Genomic DNA, 23,561 nt, shown 5'->3' with positions numbered 1-23,561 from the left:
TGCATTCATTCTATCCCATGAATTTTGGTATGTTGGCTTTAAAAATTCTTTCTAAGTATTTTATTTATTTTTTCTTCCTTTTTAATTTTTAAAAAATGTTACATTAAAGGAATATGAGGTCCCCATATATCCCCTACCCCCCTCACCCCACTCCTCCCACATCAACAATCTCTTTCATCATCGTGGCACATTCATTGCATTTGGTGAATACATTTTGGAGCACTGCTGCACCTCATGGATAATGGTTTACACTGTAGTTTACACTCTCCCCCAGTCCACCCCGTGGGCCATGGCAGGACATACAATGTACAGCATCTGTCCCTGCAGTTCCACCCAGGACAACTCCAAGTCCTGAAAATGCCCCCGCATCAGATCTCTTCTTAATTTCCTCTGTGGTTTCTTCTTCAACCCACTGGTTTTGAAGAGTTTGTAGTTTAATTTCCACATATTTATAATTTTTCCAGTGATCCTTCTGTTATTGATTTCTAGCTTCATTCCATTGTGCTCCAAGAAGTTACTTTGCATGATTTCCATTTTTTAAAATTTACAAGTCTTATGCCCTAACATATGGTCTTCCTATGGAATGATCCATGTGCACTTGAAGGATGTATGTGTTCTGTGTCGTTGGGTAAATTGCCCTATATATGTCTCTTAATTCTAGGTGGTTTATGGTGCTATTTCAATTTTCTATTTCTATGCTGATTTTCTTTCTCAATGTTTCATCTACTATGGAAAATTGTGTGTTGAAACTATTATTATAGAACTGTCTATTTCTCCTTTGAGCTCTTTCTACTTTTTCTTCATGTATTTGGGGCCCTGTTGTTATGTGCATATATGTTTTATAATTGTTATATCTTCTTTTTTAGTTGACTCTTTTATCAATATATAATAACCATCTTTGTTTCTTGTAAGAGTGTTTGCTTACCATATATTTTTTCTGATATGAAAGATATCAGATATCCATCTTAGCTCTCTTTGGGTTATAATTTGCTTGGGGCATTCTTTTTCATTTTTTCACTTTCAACCTATTTGTGTCTTTGGAATGAAAATGAGTCTCTTTTAAGTGCATATAGTTGGATCATGCTTCTTTATTCTTTCTGCCAATCTCTACCTTTTTATTTGAGTGTTTAATTCATTTACAGTAATGTATTTATTTAAAAGGCAAGACTTCTAACATTTTGCTACTTGCTTTTTGTATGTCTCATACATTTTTTATCCCTCCTTTGCTCCATTATTATCTACCTTTTTTGCTAAGGTGATCCTTTATCATGACCCATTTTGAATCACTTCTCATTTCCATTTGTGTAGATATTTTGGACATTTTTGTAATGAACTTCCTCAGTTTGTGTTTATTTGGAAATATTACAGTTTCTCCCTCATATTTGAGGAGCACTTTTATAGATATATTATTTTCCTTTGACAGTCATTTATTTCTTTCAACTCTTTAAATATTTCATGCCATTGCCTTCTGTCTTCCATATATTTGACTTAACAACCAAATGTTAATCTTACTAAGCATCCCTTTTACAAGATATATCACTTCTTTCCTGCTGTTTTCAAGATTCTCTTTTTATCTCTGGGCTTTGCCACTTCCACTAAAATGTGTCTTAATGTAGATCTCTTTGAATTTATCTTGCATAAATTCATAAATTGATTGAGCTTTTTGAATTAGTTTATTTCTATCTTTCATCATATTTGTGACATTTTTGGCAATTATCTGTTTTAGCATTCTTTCTTCCCCTTCTCTTCTACCTCTGGGATTCCTATGACATATGAATTGGAACACTTTATTTGCTCCTACCATTTCCTTATACTCTCTTCACTTTTTCATTCTTTTTTCTTTCTGCTTCTCAACTTGCATAATTTCAATGGTCTTATCTTCTGGTTTGCTGATCCTTTCTTCTTGTTTCAGTCTGTTCATGCTATTGAATTTTCCTCATGTTAGAATAATTTTAGTTCAAGAATTTCTATTTGATTCCTCTTTATAATTTCTGTCTCATGATTGAAATAATAATTTTGTTAATAAATTGTTTTCCTGGTTTCCTTTAGTTCATTTGTCCTGTTAAGAGAGTTGATCTATGATCTTTGATTAGTAATCCAAGTGACTGGGCTTCCTCTGTTAAAAGATTCTTTTGAATTCATTTTTCCTGCAATTGAATCATACTTTCCTCTCTCCTTGCATTTTTGTAATTTTTGGTTGAGAATTGGACATTTTGAGTTTTGAGTATTGTGGTCACTCTGCAGGCTAGCTATTGCCTTCCTCAGTTTGCCAGATCAAGTAAAAGACAAAAAAGTGAGGGGGTAGAATAATAAGGAAAAAAACATACCCCCACCCCTTCAAAAAATGTCTGCCACCCCTTAATTCTCTAAGTAGATGCCAATGGAAAGCTGGAAGCTATTGTTGCCAGGAAAGCCAAAATCAAGGGTTGTGTCTCTGCAGGTCCTTCATGACCCATCCACCAGAAAATACACACAAAAAGAGAAATGAAACTGTGTTAGTCAGGGTTCTCTAGAGAAACAAAACCAATAATAGATATCGGTCAATAGTATGCGATTTTATAAGAATCTCTTACATCACCGTGGGGTTGCACACCTCCAGGTTCCACAGGCAGGCTGCAAAGCATGGCTCTGATGAACGTCCAATGGAGGTCCTTGATGAGTTTCTGAGAGATGTTGGCTGTCCAAAGACGAGCTGGGAAATTCTCTCTGAGTGCTGAATCACTTCCCCTTTTAAGGCATTCAACTGATTGGATAAAGCGTCACTCATTGCTGACAGAAATCTCCCTGACTGATGTAGATGTAATCAGCTATCTATGCAGTAAAGTCAGTGGTGACTAAAGTCCATAAATGCCCTTCTACTACAGTTAGCTCAGTGCTTGCTTGACCAAACAACTGGGTACGATTACCTGGCTGAGTTGACACATTAGCCTAACCATCATAGATACCTACCAAATATAAAGATGCTTGGATCTTTACCTCCAGCAGATGCTGTTTGAGGCCAGAACGCCCTACTGATGAGTGGGCCCAGACTAAACTTAGCATGTGTGCTGGTGTCTCAGGATTTCCCAAACTGACCTTGACCTCCAGCCAGACTTTTGGAGGCTGATGTTTCCTCTGCCCACAGTGACTACAGCCAGCTACTCTTAGAATCTATGACATGTTTCCACAGCTGTGCCACCTCCACTGCCAGCACTGCAGTACCTCATGGTTTCTAGTCTTCATTACAAAACTGAATTCTTGGCAGTCTTTCCTTTCATCCTGAACTCCCCATGGTTGTTCTGAATGTCTGATCTGGTTTTGGGGTTACCCCCTAGTTAATTACACTCTCTTTTTCTAGCTCATTTTTTTTTTAAGTGGAGGGAAGATTCTTTAATACTTCCTATTTTACCATTTTGCTCCTAATAGCTCTCATTTGGCTTCTTAAAAGAGGGGAGGAAGCACAGGTACCTCTAGGTATCCTTGGAGAGCAGGGGAGGGGGTGAGCAACTCAAGTTGCCTATGGTCCAGATCAGACCCTAGGATTAATGATGCTCTACATGGTCCTTTCCTCACACTCAGTCTATTTATTTGCTAGTCCACGATGCTACTGGATTATGAAAATGGAGTGTATGCTGAGCTTGCCAAAGAAATCGCCCTTGTATACACATTGCATATCCTCAAGCTGGCATGTGGCCAGAGGTGGGTGTGGAAGTCTTATCAGGACCACAGTGGACTTCTTAACCCCAGGGAACTAATGTGCCCTATTTCCTGAGCCCGGCGCGTATTCATGTGGGAGTTGGAGAAGATGATGGTGAGGATATAGGTTGGTGGAGAATATGGTAACTGGCCACATTCCAAACCCATATTGAAACCAGAGGCCATGAAATTTTTGACAGTTTGAGTGAGGAAGGTGAGTTGTGGCCTGGACTTGGGTAAGTGTAAGGAGGAAGTTAACGCCCCTGACTGATTGTCTGACAACACTGTGGGTAAATGGCATTTCCCTTATTTTTTAGAGAATGAGAGGAGGAGGCTCATGGACTGAAAGTGGTCTGTTGACACTTCTAGAAGGAAGACATGGAGACAGAATAGAAACTCTGGAGTGTGCAACTCCAGGACCCAGTCCTAAACCAATGGCTGAGGTCCCTGGGAGCTGCTGATGTGGTCTTGGAGGCAAAAATAATCTTTTAGGGAAGTGGCTGTGGCTCAGTCAGTTGGGCTCCCATTTACCATATGGTGGTAGGCTTGTGAAGACAGGCTCGCCTGCATGCCGTGGAGAGCCAACCCAGCAAGGGGATGCAACTAAAAGGGAGACAAGTAAAATCTTAGAGGAGTGTGCAGCAAATGGACACAGAGAGCAGACAACACAAGCAAACCACAAAGGGGGGGGCAATAAATAAAAATAAATATACAGACACACAGAAGAAAGCACAGTGAATGAACACAGAGAGCAGACAACAAGCAAGCTGCAAGGAGTGGGAGGAATTTTAAAAAAAATCTGTTAGCCATGTGGAGGCTCTCTGGTTATCATTGCCATTCAGGGACACCCAGAATTTGGGGACCAGGTGTTTACACTGGATGGACTTGGAAAATGTGGGTAAGCCCCTACTGTGTGCCCACTTCCTTGACCAGGGCACCTCTGACTTCTAGGGAAGAGACTCCATACTGAGGGTGAATCCTGTGCAGAGGTCCAGAGAAAGCAGATGTCAGGTGGTCTAGGCAGGCCTGGAGCTCAAGGAAGTGGGGGGAGAAAGGAAGAGGGAGAGGAGAGGACAGGCCAGATGGTGGGGACCTGGGGCCATGAATAAGGTTTGCTCTTCATCTCAAGGGCATTTGGGGGTCATTGAAAGGAGGCCTTCATCAGAGGTGTGATGGGTCAGACTTGTGTTTTCAAAAGAGCCTTTGCGGGAAACGGACTTTGGCTCAGTGGTTAGGGTGTCCGTCTACCATATGGGAGGTCCGCGGTTCAAACCCCAGGCCTCCTTGACCCGTGTGGAGCTGGCCATGTGCAGTGCTGATGTGCACAGGGAGTGCCGTGCCACACAAGGGTGTCCCCCGCATGGGGAAACCCCACGCGCAAGGAGTGCGCCCGTGAGGAAAGCCGACCAGCGTGAAAAGAAAGTGCAGCCTGCCCAGGAATGGCGCTGCCCACACTTCCCATGCAGCTGACGACAACAGAAGCAGACAAAGAAACAAGACGCAGCAAACAGACACCAAGAACAGACAACCAGGGGAGGGGGGGGAAATTAAATAAATAAATAAATCTTTTAAAAAAAAAAAAAAAGAGCCTTTGGCATCTGTGGAGAGAATGGATATGAAGGAGGAAGGACGGAATCAAGGACCGAAGTGCAAAGGAGAAGAGTTAGCCCAGACTTCTGCTTCCATGGCTCTGCCTCTGCAGTCATTTTTTCTTGATTTTGTCCCATCTCTGACCCTCTGTGCCAAGGCTGGCAGTGCCTGTACTCAAAAAGTTCTCAAAATTCTTGTCAGTTTTGCATGCAGTTCAAGAGTGCCCATGCTACCAGACAAAAGGATTTCCCACAGATCCTTCCTGGATAAATGCATTTTCAAGCCTGACTTCCTCTGAGGGGGCTGGTTGGATCCATGAGTCATACACCTAATCTTTGCAAATTTCAGTTCAACCAAAGCCTCCTGTGGGATCGTGTTCTTGGGAGCTGCCTTTCTCATATCTCGGGGAGGGCCCTAATAGAGCTGTTTCCATGCCTAATCAGAATATGTTGTCTTGATCTGCTGAGAACTTTCCAAAGCATCAATAGCTCGTTCCTTTTAGACCTGTTTTCCCTCCCTCAATTTGCTAAAAATAGCAAGGAGATACCAGGCAGCATTTTCCACACTTACCTTGGAAATTTCCTAGCTAAACATCCAAGAGCTCACTTACAAGTGTTGTCTTCCATCCAGCTTAGGTACACAATTTCACCAAGTTCATTGCTACATAATAAGGATTGCCTTTCTTCCAGTTTCCAAGAACACATTCATCATTTCCTCCTAAGGCCTCACCAGAAGCACTTTTGATGTCCATATTTCTATGAACATGATGTTCATTGCAATACAAGTGTTCTCTAAGTTGATAGAAACTTTCTATACACCTTTCAATTATTTCTGAACCCTCACCAGAAACACTTGCTTGCCAATTTCTTTTTTTATTAGAAAAGTTGTAGACTTACAGAAAAATCATGCAAGAAAAAGAATTCAAATATACCACCCTATTATTAATACCTTACATTAGTGTTTTACATTTGTTACAATTCATGAAAGGACATTTTTATAATTGTATTATTAACTGTAGTCCATAGTTTACAATGGTTCTCTGCCTGAGTTGTACAATCCTAAGTTTTCTTTAAAAATTTTAATCTAGTAACACATATACAACCTGACATTTCCCCTTTAACCACATTCACAATGTAATTCAGGGCTATGAATCAGTGTTGCTAATTACATTCACAATGCAGTGCAACCATCACCACCCTTCATTACCAAAACTTTAGGCTCAAACCAAATAGATACTGTATACAATTTACTTTTAATATACACTTTTCTTTTTTTTGTTTAATTCTTTTTTTTCCAAATTCTACTCAATGTATTCATTTTTTAAAAAGATATTACATTAAAAAATATGAGGTCCCCATTTGCCCCCACCGCCCCCACCCCACCACTCGACCCCCAATAACACTCTCCCCCATAATCATGTCACATCCATTGCATCTGGTGAGTACATCTCCGGGCATCGCAGCACCCCACGTCCCGTGTTCCACACCATAGCCCACACTTTCCCTCGTTCCATCCAGTCGGCCATGGGAGGACATACAACATCCGGCAATTGTCCCTGGGGCACCACCCAGGACAACTCCAAGTCCCAAGAATGCATCCACATCTCTTCTCTTCCTCCCCTTCCTCACACCCAGCAGCCACCATGACCACTTTTTCCACATCAATGCCACATTTTCTCGATTATTAACCACAATAGTTCATGAATAGACTATCATTAAGTCCACTCTGATCCTTACTGTATTCCTCCTTCCTGTGGACCTTGGCATGGTTGTGTCCATTCCACATCTATGTCAGTTGTAGGTACTCTAGGCTCCGTGGTGTGGTGGTTGACATTCTTCAACTCCATGTTAGCTGAGTGGAGTAAGTCCAATAAATCAGAGTGTAGGAGCTGACGTCTGTTGAGGTCTGTGCCTGGCTATCATGTTGTCAATCCAGAGATTCAAATCCCCTAGATATATCTTAAACCCCAGTACCAACTACAATTCCAGTAAAGTAGCATGAAAGTCTTGTGAAAAGAGATCCCATCTGAGTCCAGCTCCATCACGCAGAAACACCAGCTCCAAAGAAGGGTCAACTGGCATGGCAGTGAAACCCATCTGCCATGACCATAGAACCTGTGGGTCTCTTTAGCCCTCAAAAGGACCAATACCTGGGGTTGTACCTACTTTATCTGTCTTTGAGGCTCTGCTCAGGTGTGCATAAGGGCAATCCTTCTGACAAGCTCCAGACTCTTTTTTAGAGACTCATAGCCATATAAACTCACTTGTCCTTTCCATTTCCCCCTTAATTTAGGTGAAACAGCATTTTAAACTCCTGTTATTATATGTAGACAGGGATATTCTGCTGGTCCACATTGAACCTTCAATTCAAGGTCATTTTCTAGTTGTATCATCAACTGGTACTTGGTAGTGATCCCTTGGTGCCAGGGAGGCTCATCCCCAGGTGTCATGTCCCATGCTGGGGGGAATGCATTGCATTTACATGCTGAGTTTGGCTTCAAGACTGGCCACATTTGAGTAACATGAAGGCTGTCAGGAGGAAACTCCTAGGCACAGTGCTGCTCTAGGCCTTGTTCTTATTTCAGGCATATAGGCTCACAAGCATAGTCATTAGTATCAGGGACTCACTGTTGGACCCTCATTCCTTCCTGGTCTTTACTGTTGCACATGGGGGAGTGCTGCTGCTCCCCTAGGGACCATGAAAGAGCCCCCCCCCAGCCAGTAACCCAGTATCCCCCAGGTGTTGTTTTTATTGTTTCTACTATGAGTATATCCAAACATTACCATGCACCCTGGACATATGCCATGTATAACTCCCTGTCAGCCATATATCGCCTGTCAATAACATCCCATACCAGTATTCCTTCGCTGCCATTGTTGAACCACTCTGTGATCCAAAACTTCCTGAAAAGTGAAGCCCAATATAATGTCAGGTTCCCTTAATAGTAAAATGGAATATAGCGATGAGTTTAAAGGTTAGATATAGAATACGTATTGATTTGGAAAAATTCTACATCCTATCTTTTTCTTTTCTTTTTTCCTAATTATTGAGCTTCTCTTCACAAGAGCCTTAGATCACAGTAATTCATATATACAATATACAGTACTCCCACACATCCACCATAAAACCTTTTCCCTTCCACAGTGATAATCTTATAACATTCATATCATATTTACTTAAACTGATGTACAGACTCTGAGACAATAGCTTTCAAACAAGGTGACATCTGTGCTTACATTGTGGTCCATGCTTTAGGATATACAGTTTTCTAAATTTTTAGTTATCCTATGTTTTACATTATGGTTTATATTATTAGTCTGTCGTCCCCTATACATTTTTGGTGTAATATTACATGTTTTATATCCATCCCTGTGTACTCTCATGAAACTCCTCTCTTACCCTCACATTTACCTTGGTTCCATCCATTCAACATCGATTTTCCCCTCCCCTTGGGGCCCACAGCGACAGCCAATCTCCATTTCCCAAGGAGCCACATCCAGAGATACTTGCAACAGTGTTCAGGGCCTGACTTTCTCAACTGCCCTAATGCCCTGGGAGCCACCCTTTCTCTCGAGAGATACAGTTCCCTCTATTTGATGGCATTGGTTCTCCTCAGGATGTGGGTCCACCCCCACTCTAACTACTTGGGTCTCTACCCAATGGTACAACCCACCCTGGCAAAATGAGCATTCAGACATTCCCCAGGAGTCCGTCCTGTGTCAGACCATCCCCTCCGAGCATCCTAAACAGGTAACCCTCCTAATTATATTTTGATATGGTTTTCTAAGCATTTTACTCTCAACCAACACCTGACACTCTCCTATGTTCATATGTTGACCCTCCCTTCCCCCAATTTTTTGGGCAATATTACCCATCTGCCCATCCCCAGCCCCCATCAAACCTGCAAAGCCCCACCCAAAGGCAACCCCTTGCCCCCATTTTATCTCTTCTTTGTGCTCATACTTACTGCCAGCTCATCATAGATTCCACCCCTGCAGACGTCGGCTCACATCCTTCCTCCACCCCCCGATTTCTTGTAAGCCTATCTTCCAGTCTCTAGCTCTCTGAGGCAGGTTGCTTATTTCATATCATTGAGGTCATGTAGTATTTGTCCTTCAATGCCTGGGTTGCTTCACTCAACATAAGGTTCTCAAGATTCATCCATGTTATCACGTGTGTTTGTAGTGTATTTGTTCTTACAGCCAAGTAGTATTCCATTGTGTGTATATACCACATTTTATTGATCCACTCATCTGTTGATGGGCATTTGGGTTGATTCCAACTTTTGGCGATAGTGAACAATGCTGCTATGAACATTGGTGTGTATATATTGGTTTGTGTCCTTGTTTTCAGTTCTGCTGGGTATATACCCAGCAGTGGTATTGCTGGGTCCTATGGCAAATCTATGGTTAGTTTTTTGAGAAACCACCAGACTGTCCTCCAGAATGGTTGTATCCTTCTGCATTCCCACCAGCAGTGGATGAGTGTTCCCATTTCTTCACATCCTCTCCAGCATTTGTATTCTTCTGTTTTTTTTTTCATAGCTGCCAATCTTATGGGAGTAAGATGGTATCTCATTGTAGTTTTGATTTGCATTTCCCTGATAGCTAGAGATTTGGAACATTTTTTCATGTGCTTTTTAGCCATTTGTATTTCTTCTTTGGAGAAGTGTCTGTTTAAATCTTTTTCCCATTTTTTAAATGGGTTGTTTAACTTTTTGTTTTCAAGATATATGATTTCTTTATATATGCAAGTTATAAGTCTCTTATCAGATATATGGTTGCCAAATATTTTCTCCCATTGTGTGGGTTCCCTTTTTACTTTCTTGACAAACTCCTTTGAGGTGCAGAAGGCTTTAATTTTGAGGAAGTCCCATTTATCTATTTGTTCTTTTGCTGCTCGTGCTTTTGGTGTGATATTCATGAAGCCATTTCCTATTACAAGGTCCTGTAGATGTTTCCCTACACTGCTTTCCAAGGTCTTTATGGTCTTGGCTCTTATATTTAGGTCTTTGATCCATCTTGAATTGATCTTTGTATAAGATGTGAGATGGTAATCCTCTTTTATTCTTCTACATATGGCTATCCAGTTCTCCAGGCACAATTTGTTGAATAGGCCATTCTCTCCCAGTTGAGAGGGCTTGGTGGCTTTATCGAATATTATATGCCTATATATATGAGATTCTATATCTGAACTTTCAATTCGATTCCATTGGTCTGTGTGTCTCTCCTTATGCCAATACCATGCTGTTTTCACTACTGTAGCTTTGTAGTATGTTTTGACGTCAGGTAGTGTGATTCCTCCAATTTCATTTTTCTTTTTCAATATGTCTTTGGTTATTCGGGGCCTCTTTCCTTTCCAAATAAATTTCATAGTTAGTTTTTGTAGTTCCTTAAAGAAGGCTCTGTTGATTTTTATTGGGATTGCATTGAATGTGTAGATCAGTTTTGGTAGGATAGACATCTTAATAATATTTAGTCTTCCTATCTATGAACAAGGAATATTCTTCCATTTATTTAGGTCTTCTTTGATTTCCTTGAACAGTCTTGTATAGTTCTCAGTGTATAAGTTTTTTACATCTTTAGTTCAATTTATTCCTAAATATTTGATTTTTTTAATTTACTATTGTAAATGGCATTTGTTTCTTGATTTCCTCCTGAGCTTGCTCATTATTGGTGTAAGAAGTGCTACTGATTTTTGCACATTGATCTTATAACCTGCAACTTTACTAAATTCATTTATGAGTTCTAGAAGCTTTGTTGTAGATCTCTCAGGGTTTTCTATGTATAGGATCATGTCATCAGCAAATAATGAAATTTTGACTTCTTCCTTTCCAATTTGAATGCCTTTTATATCTGGTTCTTGCCTCAGTGCTCGAGCAAGTACTTCTAAGACAACATTAATTAGAAGAGGAGACAATGGGCATCCTTATCTTGTTCCTGAGTTTAGAGGGAAGAATTTTAGGATTTCTCCATTGTAAACAATGTTGGCTGTAGGTTTTTCATATATACTCTTTATCATGTGTGGTCACCCCTCGGGCTGAAGCGTGGTTTGCTGGCCTGGCGGGGGAGCAGCTGCGGCAGGCCAAGCCTCTGCCCCCATAATAGGGTGGTTGGTCGGACTCACTGCCACCCCTGAAGGGAGCTCAGCATGGGCGCAGAGTGCCCTCGGGTCTCCCCTTCTCGGCAGCCATGCTTCCGCGGCCGCCCCTCCTCCCGGATGGCACCACACGATACCTGTGGGGCGGCACCTTTCTTCTTCTTTCTCCCTGCGCAGGCGCAGGGTGGAAAATTCCAGTCTGCCCTTTTCCCCTCCCCCGACAGCAGCAACCGCCAGGCATGGGCGGAAAAATCCAGTCTGCCCTTTTCCCTTCCCCCGACAGCAGCAACAGCCAGGCGTGGGCGGGAAACTCAAGTCTGCCCTCCACCCCAGCAACAGCAGCCACCAATCCCTAAACCCTGCCCCTTCCCCCAGCAACAGCGATGGCCAATCCCTAACCACCACCCCTCCCCCGTCCAGTACCGCCCACTGACCTTTCGCCGGCAACCAATCAGAACAGGGCGTGGCTTCGACCAATCAGCCTTCCCCAGCCCCTATAAAACTGTTGCCTCTCCCTCAATAAAGTGGACCTGCGTGTTTACCTCGTCTCCGCGGTAGTTCTTCTGCCGTGCGCCCTCCAGTCCTGAGAGCCCCCGACAAGGGTCTGGCCTCCCTTGTCCCCAGTTCGTCGCCTGCTTCTCCGGGCGACCCCTTCGTCGCCGGCTTCGCCGGGCGACCCCGTCAGCCGAACCACGCAACCCCTGTGAGACCGCCCCCTTGTCTGCTGCCGGACCGACCCCTCGTCCCAAGCGGGACCGATCCCTCATCCCAAGCAGGACTGACCCCTCGTCCTGAGCTGGACCGACCCCTCGTCCACAGTCAGACCCCACCTCTACCGACCGAGGAAGCCGCCACAGCTGGCGCCCAACGTGGGGCAGTGCAACCCCCCTCTACCGACCGAGCAAGCCGCCGCAATCATGTTCAAATAATTTCCTTGTATTCCAATCTTTTGGAGTGTTTTTATCAGGAAAGGGTGCTGTATTTTGTCAAATGCTTTTTCTGCATCTATAGATATAATCATGTGATTTTTTCCTTCAATCTCTTTATATGGTGTATTACATTGATTGATTTCCTTATGTTGAACCATCCTTGCTTACCTGGAATGAATCCCACTTGGTTGTGGTGTATAATTCATTTAATGTGTTGTCAAATATGATTAGCAAGTATTTTGTTAAGTATTTTTGTGTCTAGGTTCATTAGAGAAATTGGTCTGTAATTTTCCTTTCTTGTGGTGTCTTTGTTTGGCTTTGGTACTAGGGTAATGTTGGCATCATAGAAGGAGTTAGGCAATGTTCCTTCTGTTTCGATTTTTTGTAATAGTTTCAGCAGGATTGGTGTTAGTTCTTACCAAAATGTTTTGTAGAGTTCACCTGTGAAGCCGTCTGGCCCTGGGCTCTTCTTAGTTGGGAGGTTTTTAATGACTGATTCTATCTCTTTACTTGTGATTGGTTTGTTGAGATCATCAATTTCTTCTTTCATCAATATGGGCTGCTTATATGTTTCTAGGAATTTTTCCATTCCCTCTGAATTGTCATTTTTGTTGGAATATAGTTTTTCAAAGTATCCTCTTATGATAGTCTTTATTTCTGTGAGGCCAGTGGTGATATCTCCTTTCTCATTTCTTATTTTGTGTATTTGCATCTTCTCTCTTTTTTTCTTTGTTAGTCTCGCTAAAGGTTTGTCAATTTTGTTCATCTTCTCAGAAAACCAGCTCTTGGTCTTGTATATCTTTTCAAGTGCTTTATTTTCTATTTCACTTAGTTTTCCTCTTATCTTTGTTATTTCCTTCCTTCTTCTTTCTGTTGGATTATTTTGTTTTTGTTTTTTTTTGTAATTCCTCCAAATGTGCAGTTAGTTCTTCAATTTTTACTCTTTCTTCTTTTTTGATATATGAATTTATGGCTATAAATTTCCCTCTCAGTACTGCTTTTGCTGCATCCCATAAATTTTGGTATGTTGTGTTACCATTATCATTTGTTTCAAGGTAGTCATTGATTTCTTTTGAGATTTCCTCTTTGACCCACTGTTTTTTTGAAGAGTGTGCTGTTTAATTTCCAAATCATGGTGTGAAATCTGGGCCTCTGACCCCTGCAAATTTCCAGCTTCACTCCACTGTGGTCAGAGATATTATTTTGTATGATTTTGATCTTTCTGAATTCATTAAGCCTTTCTTTGTGGCCTAGCATATGGTCTATCTTGGAGAAAGATCCGTGTGCGCTTAAAAAAATGTATATCCTGCTGTGTGTGGCTGTAATGATCTATATATGTCTATTAGATCCAGCTCCTCTAATATACTGTTAAAATATTTTGTTTCTTTAGTGATTCTCTTTTGAGATGTTCTGTCCAGAGTTGATAGTGGTGTATTAAAATCCCCCACTATAATTGTAGATGCATCTATTCTTTCACTTAGTTTTTCCAGCATTTGCCTCATCTATTTAGAGGCACCCTTGTTAGGAGCATAAATATTTATGATTGTTTGATCTTCTTGACAGATGGTCCCTTTCACTAAATGTAGTATCCTTCTTTGCCTCTCACAATTGTTTTGCATTCAAAGTCTATGTTGTCTGATATTAATATAGCTACTCCTGGCTTTTTTTTGGGTTATTGTTTGCTTGTATGATTGTTTTCCAACCATTCACTTTCAGCCTCCATGAGTCTCTGGGTCTAAGATGTGTCTCTTGTAGACAGCATATAGATGGGTCATATTCCCTTATCCAATGTCTCAGTCTGAATCTTTTGATAGGTGAGTTTAATCCATTGACATTCAGTGTTATTACTTTCCAGGAATTATTTGTGTTAGCCATATTTTGATTGGACTTGTGTTTGTCATATTTTGTTTGCTTTTTCCCCCCCTTCTCTTTTTGTCTTTTTTGTTGCTCTTACACTCTCCTCTAACTCTGCCTGTCCTGTTTTTTCCTTTCTTCCTGCAGAACTCCCTTTAGAATTTCTTGAAGGGGAGGTTTCTTGTTGGCATACTCTTTCAGTTTCTGTTTATCTGTGAATATTTTGAACTCTCCATCATTTTTGAATGCTAGTTTAGCTGGTAGAGTGTTCTCGGTTGGAAATTTTTTTCCTTTAGTTCCTTGACTATATCATACCACTGCCTTCTTGCCTCCATGGTTTCATATGAGAAATCAGCACTTAATCTTATGGAGCTTCCCTTGTATGTGATGGTTTTCTTTTCTCTTGCTGCTTTTAGAATTTTCTCTTTATCTTGAGTGTTGGATAATTTGACAAGTATATGTCTTGGGGTGGGCCTGTTGGGGTTTATGACGATTGGGGTGCGCTGTGCTTCTTGGATATGTACATCTGTCTCTTTCAGTAGATTTGGGAAGTTTTTAGCCATTATTTCCTGCAATACTCCTTCTGACCCCTTTCCCTTCTCTTCTCCTTCTGGGATGCCTATAATACATATGTCTGAGCATTTTGTATTATCATTCAGGTCCCTAAGTCCTAGCTGGATTTTTTCTATCTTTTTATCAACCAATTCTACTATCTGTTTGATTTCTGATGTATTGTCTTCCACATCACTAATTCTTTTCTCTGCCTCTTCTAGTCTGCTGATATTTGCTGCAAGTTATTTTTGATTTCTTGAACTGTGGTGTTCATTCTCATCATATCTGTTATCTTTTTGCATATGTCTGCAATTTCCCCTCCAAGTGTTGTCTTCAAGTTGTTAACCTCTTCCTTTACTTCATTAAATTTGTCAGTGATAAATGTTCTGAGATCTTTAATTACTTGTGCGAAGTTCTGCTCCCCTTCCTGATTTTTAGTTTATTCACTGGATTCAGCCATGTTTTCCTGATTACTGTTTTGGTTTTTAGTTTTTGTTGCTGTCTGGTCATTTTATCTTGACAGGTTTAATCAGTTCCTTAGCTTCTTTGTCTAGTCTTGGGGATTAATTAGCTGTTGTTTTTGCATAAGTGTTATATCTTCTCTTTGTCACTTTGTTCTTCTTATTCTAACTTCTTATTGCTGGTTGAGTTCACTTTAAAGGAAAGTATTAGGGCCAGGGAAAGGCAATTATGTAAGCAAGGAAAAAGTGTAAAGTAGTATTGGTGATAAATGTTAACAGAGCAACAATATGAGATCTGGGAGGATGGATATTAGATTCATGTAAGTTGTGTAGAGTTATAGCAGGAGGTAGAGTACCTATAATGAGGTAGTTGACTGAATATGGGAGGAATATGGTATGAATTAAAAAGCTAGTATTTTTGTGAAAGAGGGAAAGAGAAAAGAAAGGCAATAGTTTCAAGAGTGGATAACAGACAGAAAACAAAACAAAGATATTAGAAATTTAGTTAGACACTTTGTGGATCAAAGAAAGGGAGGTGGAATATAGGAGAGACAGTAGATGATGGAGGATATCAAGATGTAGGGGAAAGGTTGTAGTGTAGGTAGCCAAAATCAATTCACACAGAAATGAGGCAGTGGAGAATGAGGAAACCCAGCAAATGTGAGGTGTTCCCTGCAGCACCTACTGTATAATTAAGATAAAATAAAATAACAAGTAAATGAGGGACAAGAGAGAGAGAAAAAAAAAGAGAAGAAAGGAAGATAGAAAAAGGGGGTGGGTAAAGGGCAGGGAACAGGTAGGGAAAAGGAACAAAAGATATACACCAACCACAACAGCAACAACAACAACAAAAAAAAACCCTAAATAACTGAAAAAAAAAAGACTTTGGGGGATATGCTGTGAGAAAAGACTAGGGAATAATGCAATGTTAGCAATCAGGACATTAAAAAAATAAATAATAAAATAAAATAAATATAAACACAAAACAAAACAAAACAAAAAAGAAAAAACACAAATGTTGAGGGCTAGGACATTCAAGGACTTCAGATGGACCTCAGGGCATGATGGATTCAGGGATGGAAAGTCTGAGATATTGAAGACTCAAGAGATGTGAGTCTCTGGGGTGTGGGCCACCAGGGTTTAGGGGACTCAGACCTGGCAACTTCAAGTCCAGTTAACAGAGAGCCTGGGAGCACCGCAGTACAACACAGCCTTCAGGGATCCCCACAGCTGGGTGCCAGCCCTATGGGTGAGATCACATCCACAAACTGTATCCTGTGTGTCTGAACCCCACAATTCACTCACTCACTGGGGTCTATTCTGTGGATGTATCACCAATTTGACTTCAGGACCCCTCCCACCCTGTAAACCCCCAGAACGGCCTCCTGGGGGCACCTCTACACTGCAGCCAATTTAATGACACAGATCAATAGCCAGGCCCGGGGGTGGGGCTCCAGCTGGAAACGCTGATAACAGTCCAAAACTGAAATTCCCACGCTTCACAAAATATTCCCCTAATCAGCTTCCAGATGTCTCTCACCCTGCCAGACCCTGGTGATGTCTCTTTATTGCTATCAATTTAAGTCCACTGCAGATCGGCAGCCAGGCTTGGGGGGGCCGGGGCTCTAGGCGGAAGTGCTATTATTTGTGTCCGCAATCAAAAATTCCCCCGCTTCGCAATAAAACTCCCATTTGTCTCCCCAAATCAGTCTGCAAAGGCCTCCTGTCCTGTTAACCCCCTGATAGGCCGCTCAGGGCTTATGAATTTCCCAGTAATGCAAAGCCTCCAGAAAACGCGGCTTCTGGCGCCGGTGCCACGGGTCCACCCACCAATATACAGTTTTCTACCAATCTTCTCTTTAAAGTAATCTAGGTTTTTTTTTTTTTTTAATCAAATGCTTCACATTCTTCCAACCCTCACCCATTATCCAATTCTAAAGCCACTTCCATATGTTCAGATAATTTTAAAAGCAGCACCCCACTCCCAGTACCAAAAACTGTCTTGGTTTGCTGACACTGTTGAGGCACACAACGAGTCAGCTTAGAACAGCCTTTTATTGGCTCATGGGTTTCGAAGTCCCACACTAAGGCCCGATCAAGGACATGCTCTTCCCATAGTCTCCAGTGTTCTGCTGATGGCATGCTGCAGTCCCTGAGGGTCCCTGACTGGCTTTCTGCTCTGGGGGCCTTGAGTCAGAGCCACACACTGACATTCCTCCTCAGTCTCCAGCCCCGCCTCCATCAGGCTGGATGGCAACACTGGAGGAACGCAGCCTGGTGCCTCGACCCTGGGAAGAAGGAAGGAATGTTCCTTCTCAGTTGCAGCTTTACCCTTCCAGTTTTCTACCAGAACGAGGCAGGACCACTCTCAATTCTTTTTGCAGAAAAGGAAAGGCTCAGGTTGAGTGAGGAAGCCCTCGCCTGGGTCTCTGCTGGGTTGGCTGTGCCTGTCCTCAGCTGTCAGCCAAGATCCCTGCAGCTGGGATAGCCTTTAACGTTCCAGGGCCCACACCAAAGCCCCCTGGTGGGGGGATAGCCCCACAGGCAAGGGAGGTGGGAAGGGACATCCAGGGCCGCCCCCACCAGCCTCCACTCTCTGTAGAACCCACGGTACCCACCCACACCCTTTGTCTGCCCGCAACATGGCTCTTTTCTGGCAGCACCCAGGCCTCAGAGCACATGCCAAGCATCCCGACCTGGGTTCCAGGCCAGGCTCTGTGGGACATGAGCCAGGCCCGCCCCTCTCCATGCTTAGAGATCTTGAGGTCAGGATGCAAAATCCCTCGGTTCTTTCTTAACCAGCTCTGTGTGCAGCCTCCCCATGAGCGCCTTGGATTTGGACCATCCTGTTGCTTCTTCATGTCTGGGGTTTGCAGCCAAATTTGGGGGGGATTTAACTGAAGGAAGGCCAAAGTATTTCAGCTGGTTAATTATTTCTTGGACCTGGAGTAGATGGTTGAGAAGCGGCTTCTGATAGGCTGATGACAGATCTAGAACCTGTCCTAAATTCTCTTCCAAAAGGGGAGAGGTCCTGCCTGTCCTGCTCCTCTCCTGGGCATCTCCGAGTGTCCCTTCTTCTCCCTTTGGCTTGTGACATGCACTTGGCCCATCTTTTTTTTGAGATGTCACATAGCTTGCCTCAGGGAGCTGCAGCCTGGGCCCCCCAGTTCACACCAGGCCTGAGCCAGTGTTACAGCAGAGATCTAGCCAATGGCCCGAGGCAGTGAGCCTGGAGTCTTCCAACAAAATTCTTTCAACCCACAAAATAGGCTGCTGCACAGCTTCCCTACAGCCTTGGCTGTGACTTGTACCCCCTTTCTCAGCATCCTTGAGATCTTGGTGTACTGCTGGATTAAGTCTGTTCCAGGAACTGACCTTAGGAAGGCAGCAGATGCACAAGGATTAATAGAGCCGGGCAAGGCAGCAGTTAATCTCTGCTCTCCCTTTCAGAGGGCCATCCAGGTTCTCTTGTTTTCACCTTCTCAGGACCCCTCACAAGTCCACAAGGAGGCACCTGTGGCTGATGTGCAGGTGTGGAATAAAGGGCATTCCAGGGTGCTCAAAGGCTGGATGGGATGCCTGGTCCCACCTGCAGCCTCCTGTCCTTTCCTCTGGCACTCATGCCATCCACCACTTCCTGCTGGGAGTGGTCATCTCACTGTCCAAGAAGCATCAGCCTGCTCCAGACGGTCCTAGTAGCCAAATGTTGGGGCCTCTCCCCAAGATGCTTGAGACCTAGTGGCTCACTGGATGCCCTTGCAGGCCAATGGCCCCATGTGGCTTTTGTGGTTTGACCTCAGTATATTCAGGCAGTGGGAAGATCAGGAGGAAGGTACAGGCTTGATGCTGAAACATATTTTTTCCACCCTGTCTTGTTTGCTGCTTGTTTTCAGGATTCACAGCTCAGAGAGTGGTTAGTGACCTCACAGGTCATCAGGCTCAATCTCCACCTGGGGATAGAACTGCACTGCTAATCTACCTCCACTCACACATGTCCAGTGCCCAGGGACACATTCTTTACGGAGACACTGTGAAGATAACTCTGAATTTTAGGTCAGGTTTCCTTGCATGGACCAACATTTTCATACCCTGCAGGAATGGCCCTATCAAAACTGAAAATTAACCTCCCATCTCCTGACCTCCACTCCTACCCTCCAGAAGCAGCCACTTGCAAAACCTCTTCTTTTGTGAGCATGTTGCACATTATTCTGATAACATGGTTGTACTGAGTGCAGTTTCTTATTAAAGTTTACATATTATCATTTGACCTCTTCCATTTTCCCAACAGAGTTAAATAATTTCATACTAAATATTTATTGCTTACTTTGCCCTTACAATATAAATATTGTTTATAGCTGAGCTATTTATTATGGTGTTATTTAGTTTTTAAAGATTTGTTATGTTTATTTTTTATCTTGTTACTTCAGGGATCTTTTAGTTTCCCATGCTTTCTGATTATGTAGAAGCTTCCCTCTTATATAACTAGCTTCCCAATTTTTTCATAGATATTCTCTTAATTCTCTGAGACTATGAATTGCAGAATTTTTACATTTTATCCTGCTCACTAATTCTTCTGAATTTTTCTGGTTGTTGCTGTAGGTACTGATATTTTGGTCACAAATTTTAAGAGCTGAGGTGTTCCTCGAGTGTCTGACCATCTTTGTCCATTCTCATCTAAAAGGGGGGCACAAAAACACTATTGCAGCTTGTTGTGCCAGAAGCTTTTTGCTATTCCACACCATGTCCTTCTCCAGTCTTTGGGTATCCTGTGACTCATTCTACTGGCCATAAGCCCTTGCTTTCTTTTTATAGTCTAGACCCTCCTTCAAAATCATCTCAAACTGGGAACTTTCCTAGATGTTCTGTGTGAGCTGACGACTCTTGCTTCCTATAAATATTCTTGTAATTGTAATTCTTTGGAAGGGCCTTTTCACTCAGGGCAAGAAGAGAAGAGTAGAGAGAAGTGTTAGCATTAGCTAGGAAAAGGCAGGGCCTTGTACTTTTTCCTGTGGGCTGCCAAGGGTAAAGTCTGTACTGTGGGTGCCTTTTCAGAAGCTAGAGCTTTGCAGTCCAGAAGTTGTCCAATGCTAGAGAGGACCCAGAGTGCCTGCACCTCCTGCAAAGGGCAGAGCAGGTGCTTTGTGATTGGAGATGGGTTCTTATCCATGCTAGCCCCAGAAAGTGTGGCCAACGACTTGACCCGCCTGACCCTCAGTTATCCCATCTGTGAAATGATAGTAACACTGGGTCATCAGGTTGTCCTGGAATTCGAAGTCATGCATAAAAAGTGCCTGGGATATAAATACCCCATAATTGATAATCCTGATATCATTAGAACCATCTGTCCTTAGTTTCCTTATTGTCTGCTGGCAGTTTTACTTATTTAAAAATTTTTTTAAAAAGATAAATACATCACACAACTCTTACGTTAAAAAACAAAAGTTCCCATATACTCCACTCCCCACCCCCCACCCCCGCTCCTCCCACATCAACATCCTCTTTTATCAGTAAGACACATTCATTGCATTTGGTGAATACACCCTGGAGCACTGCCCTGCTGACAGTTCTAGACAAAGCCTAGAGGAGGCAGTAAGGAGGGAGGGGAGGAGAAGTTTGCTCTTGGGTGTATAGCAATGTCTGTAAACAGGACATTGAGAATTGTTTTAGTTTCCTCATTGCTAAAGCAAATACCATACAGTGGGTTGGATTAAACAAAAAGCCAGCTAACAGGGAGGTGAAGAAGGTCAACCACCACACCAGGGAGCCAAGAGTGCCTACAACTGCAAACAGGAGAACTGCATCCATCATCCAAGTGGAAGCTAAGCCCCCTCTTGATACAGAGGTGGAGTGGACATAACCATCCCAGGGTCCACAGGATGAAGGAGTGGAGTATGGATTAGAGAGGACTTGCCGATGCTCTATTCTGGAATTGTGATTAGTGATGGAAGTAAATGTGGCATTGAGGTGGAGAAAGTGGCCATGGTGGCTGCTGGGGGTGGGGAGTGGGAAGAAAATATGTGATGTGGGGGCATTTTCTGGACTTGGAGTTGTCCTGGGTGATACTGCAGGGACAGTTACTGGACATTGTGTGTTCTCCCATGGCCCACTGGGTGGACTGGGGGAGAGTATGGACTTAAATGTGGACCACTGACCAGGTGGTGCAGCAGTGCTCATAGATGAGTTCACCGAGTGCAGCGAGTGTCCCATGATGTTGGAGGAGGTTGTTGTAGGAGGAGTGGGGTAAGGGGGGTGGGGGGTATATGGGGACCTCATATTTTTTTAATTTAATATTGAAAAATAAATAAAGACAAAAAAATTTATTGGCTCATGGTTTTGACGCTGAGAGAGGTCCAAGCCAAGATGATGCTTTCTTCCCGAAGACTGGCCTCCCAGGGCAGGCTGTTTAGGTCTTTGGTCCTGAGCCCCTATGTCATGATGCAATGCACATGGCAGCCTCTCCTGGTCTCCCCCTTCTCTTCTTGGCTCTGTTGACTTTTACCTTCCAGCTGCTCCCTCTGTGGCTTTTTCTCTGTGACCTTACCTATAAGGTCTTCAGTAACAGGATTAGGACCCATCGTGGACCACATACTACTGAGGCAACCTCATCAAAGTCCTTATCCTCAAGGGTTCATACCCAGAGTAATGGATTTGGTTTCAGAACATGTTTTTTATGGGATACAGAGCTCCAAACTGCCCAAAGGTACATTAACTGCTGGAAGGGAAAGGAAGGGCCTCCCTGTGGGTTGGTCCCTCTGATGCATGGCTTAGGGGAGACTTGAGTGGTCCCAGATCCAGGGAGAGAGCCAGCAGGGAACAAGGAGGCCTGGGGCCAGCCTTGCCCCCATGACTTACCTCTGCAGGCCTTCAGACTGCAGGCCTGCAAGGAACCCAGGCACTTGCCACTTCCCTCCATAACCTGAGTCATTCCCAGCTCCACAAAGCTGTACACAACAGATCTGTGGACGTGCAAAGACCTTGAACCCAGGGGAGATACATAGACACAAGCAGCTTCCCACCTGGCCAGAAGGGGCCTCAGCCTTCTCCAACCACCTCACTTCTTCCAGGCACTGAACACAACCTGGAGAAGCTTCTCCATTTACTCAGAGGGAGAAAGTACCTGAAAGTGTGGGTGGGAGGGCCTGTGGCTTTCCCTGCTGGTCAGTACCTGATGGGCTCAGCCAGCCAATCCACCGCCCCCATCCTGGCCCTCTTGGCCCCTCCAGGGTCCACACCTCCATCTGCCTGGGGCTGACTCAGCTTCAGCACTGGAAGGCCCTGGTCCAGGAAGCTCCTCTGACCTGGGCAAATGGGCTGGGGGCACCCCCTGCCCTGCTCACCAGATGCGCCATGGGGCCTGAGGGCTGTTGCTCTCCAAGGCTGTGTGCGGGAGGGAGGTGCCTGTTAGAGAGGCTGCTGGAATTGGGGGACAGGTAGAAACTCTCCCTGCCCTCTTGCCCGACAGGGCACCTCGTCCCCCTGACCCATGCCCTCTTGTCCTCAGGTCGACATTTGTGGGGAAAAACTGGAAAAGCATTTGCAACCTTGTTGCCGACATCGCAAATAAATTAAAGAAGTAAGGCTTCTCCGAGCTGCAGGCCCCTTGGGCTGTGGGAGCTTGGCCCTGGTCAGGCAGAGCACATATCCCTTGGAGCCTCTAGGGGTCTGCACGTCCCTCGGGTGGGAGCCCCGAGCCCAGTGCTCTGAGCCAGAGCAGAGGACACATGGACAGATGCCAGTGGATGCCCCCTGTGGTGACCGAGGGGTGGTACCAAGGGGGGGGAGCTCAGTAAAGACCATCCATGGCCAAGACAGGGAGGTGGTGACCAACTCCCCAGAGGGGGCTAATTGGTGGAGGAGGGAGGAGGGGAGATGGCGGAGAGGAAGGAGGGACAGAGCTGCAAGAATATCACAGTAGAAGGGAGATGCCTCAGAGATGCAGGTGCAGGTGTGTGCAGGTGTGTGCAGGTGTGCACATGCATCTTCTGGGGTGTGGGCTCTAGAGGTGGGCAGAATGCCATCCTGGCACCCGCTCTTGCGTGAAGCCTCCAAATCCTTCACTCAAGTTGTCGGCACTGCCTGGTGGGGAGTGGGCTCAAACGTGAGATGTGGTAGGGAGGGGGCAGCTGGGCTGTGGCCTGGCCTGGCTGCCTGGGTGTGCGGCTTCCAGCTGTGAGTGGCCTCTCACAAGTGGGCACTTCCTCGCAGCCCAAAAATGCGGATTTGCTTCATCACGTTCGACTCTCGGGGCTACGTGTCCATGGACCTCACCTCAGACGAGTAAGACCCCTGGACGCCCTCGGTGGACCCAGAGGCCCGGCAGGGCAGTGAGGAGTGAGCCCCAGTGCCAGGCGGGACAATGGGGGCAGTCAGGGTGCTGGAGCAAAGGGTCCGGGGAAGCCAG

General features: G+C 44.1%; 1 protein-coding gene across 1 annotated transcript in view; it reads left to right on the top strand.

The window, feature by feature from the left end:
* LOC131278947 (anthrax toxin receptor-like) overlaps nt 1-23,561 on the top strand; it is a 46,248-nt gene that overhangs the window by 5,219 nt on the left and 17,468 nt on the right. Inside the window, exons 2-3 of the mRNA XM_058299579.1 lie at nt 22,662-22,733; nt 23,366-23,437. Of these exons, the coding sequence (XP_058155562.1) occupies nt 23,373-23,437 (65 nt within the window). The 5' untranslated portion in view covers nt 22,662-22,733; nt 23,366-23,372. The remainder of the gene's footprint in view (nt 1-22,661; nt 22,734-23,365; nt 23,438-23,561) is intronic.

Source organism: Dasypus novemcinctus, chromosome 6, assembly GCF_030445035.2.
Source record: "Dasypus novemcinctus isolate mDasNov1 chromosome 6, mDasNov1.1.hap2, whole genome shotgun sequence".
Taxonomy (NCBI): Eukaryota; Metazoa; Chordata; class Mammalia; order Cingulata; family Dasypodidae; genus Dasypus; species Dasypus novemcinctus.
Note: the sequence above shows the minus strand (reverse complement) of the source record. Positions and strands in the feature narration are given on the sequence as shown.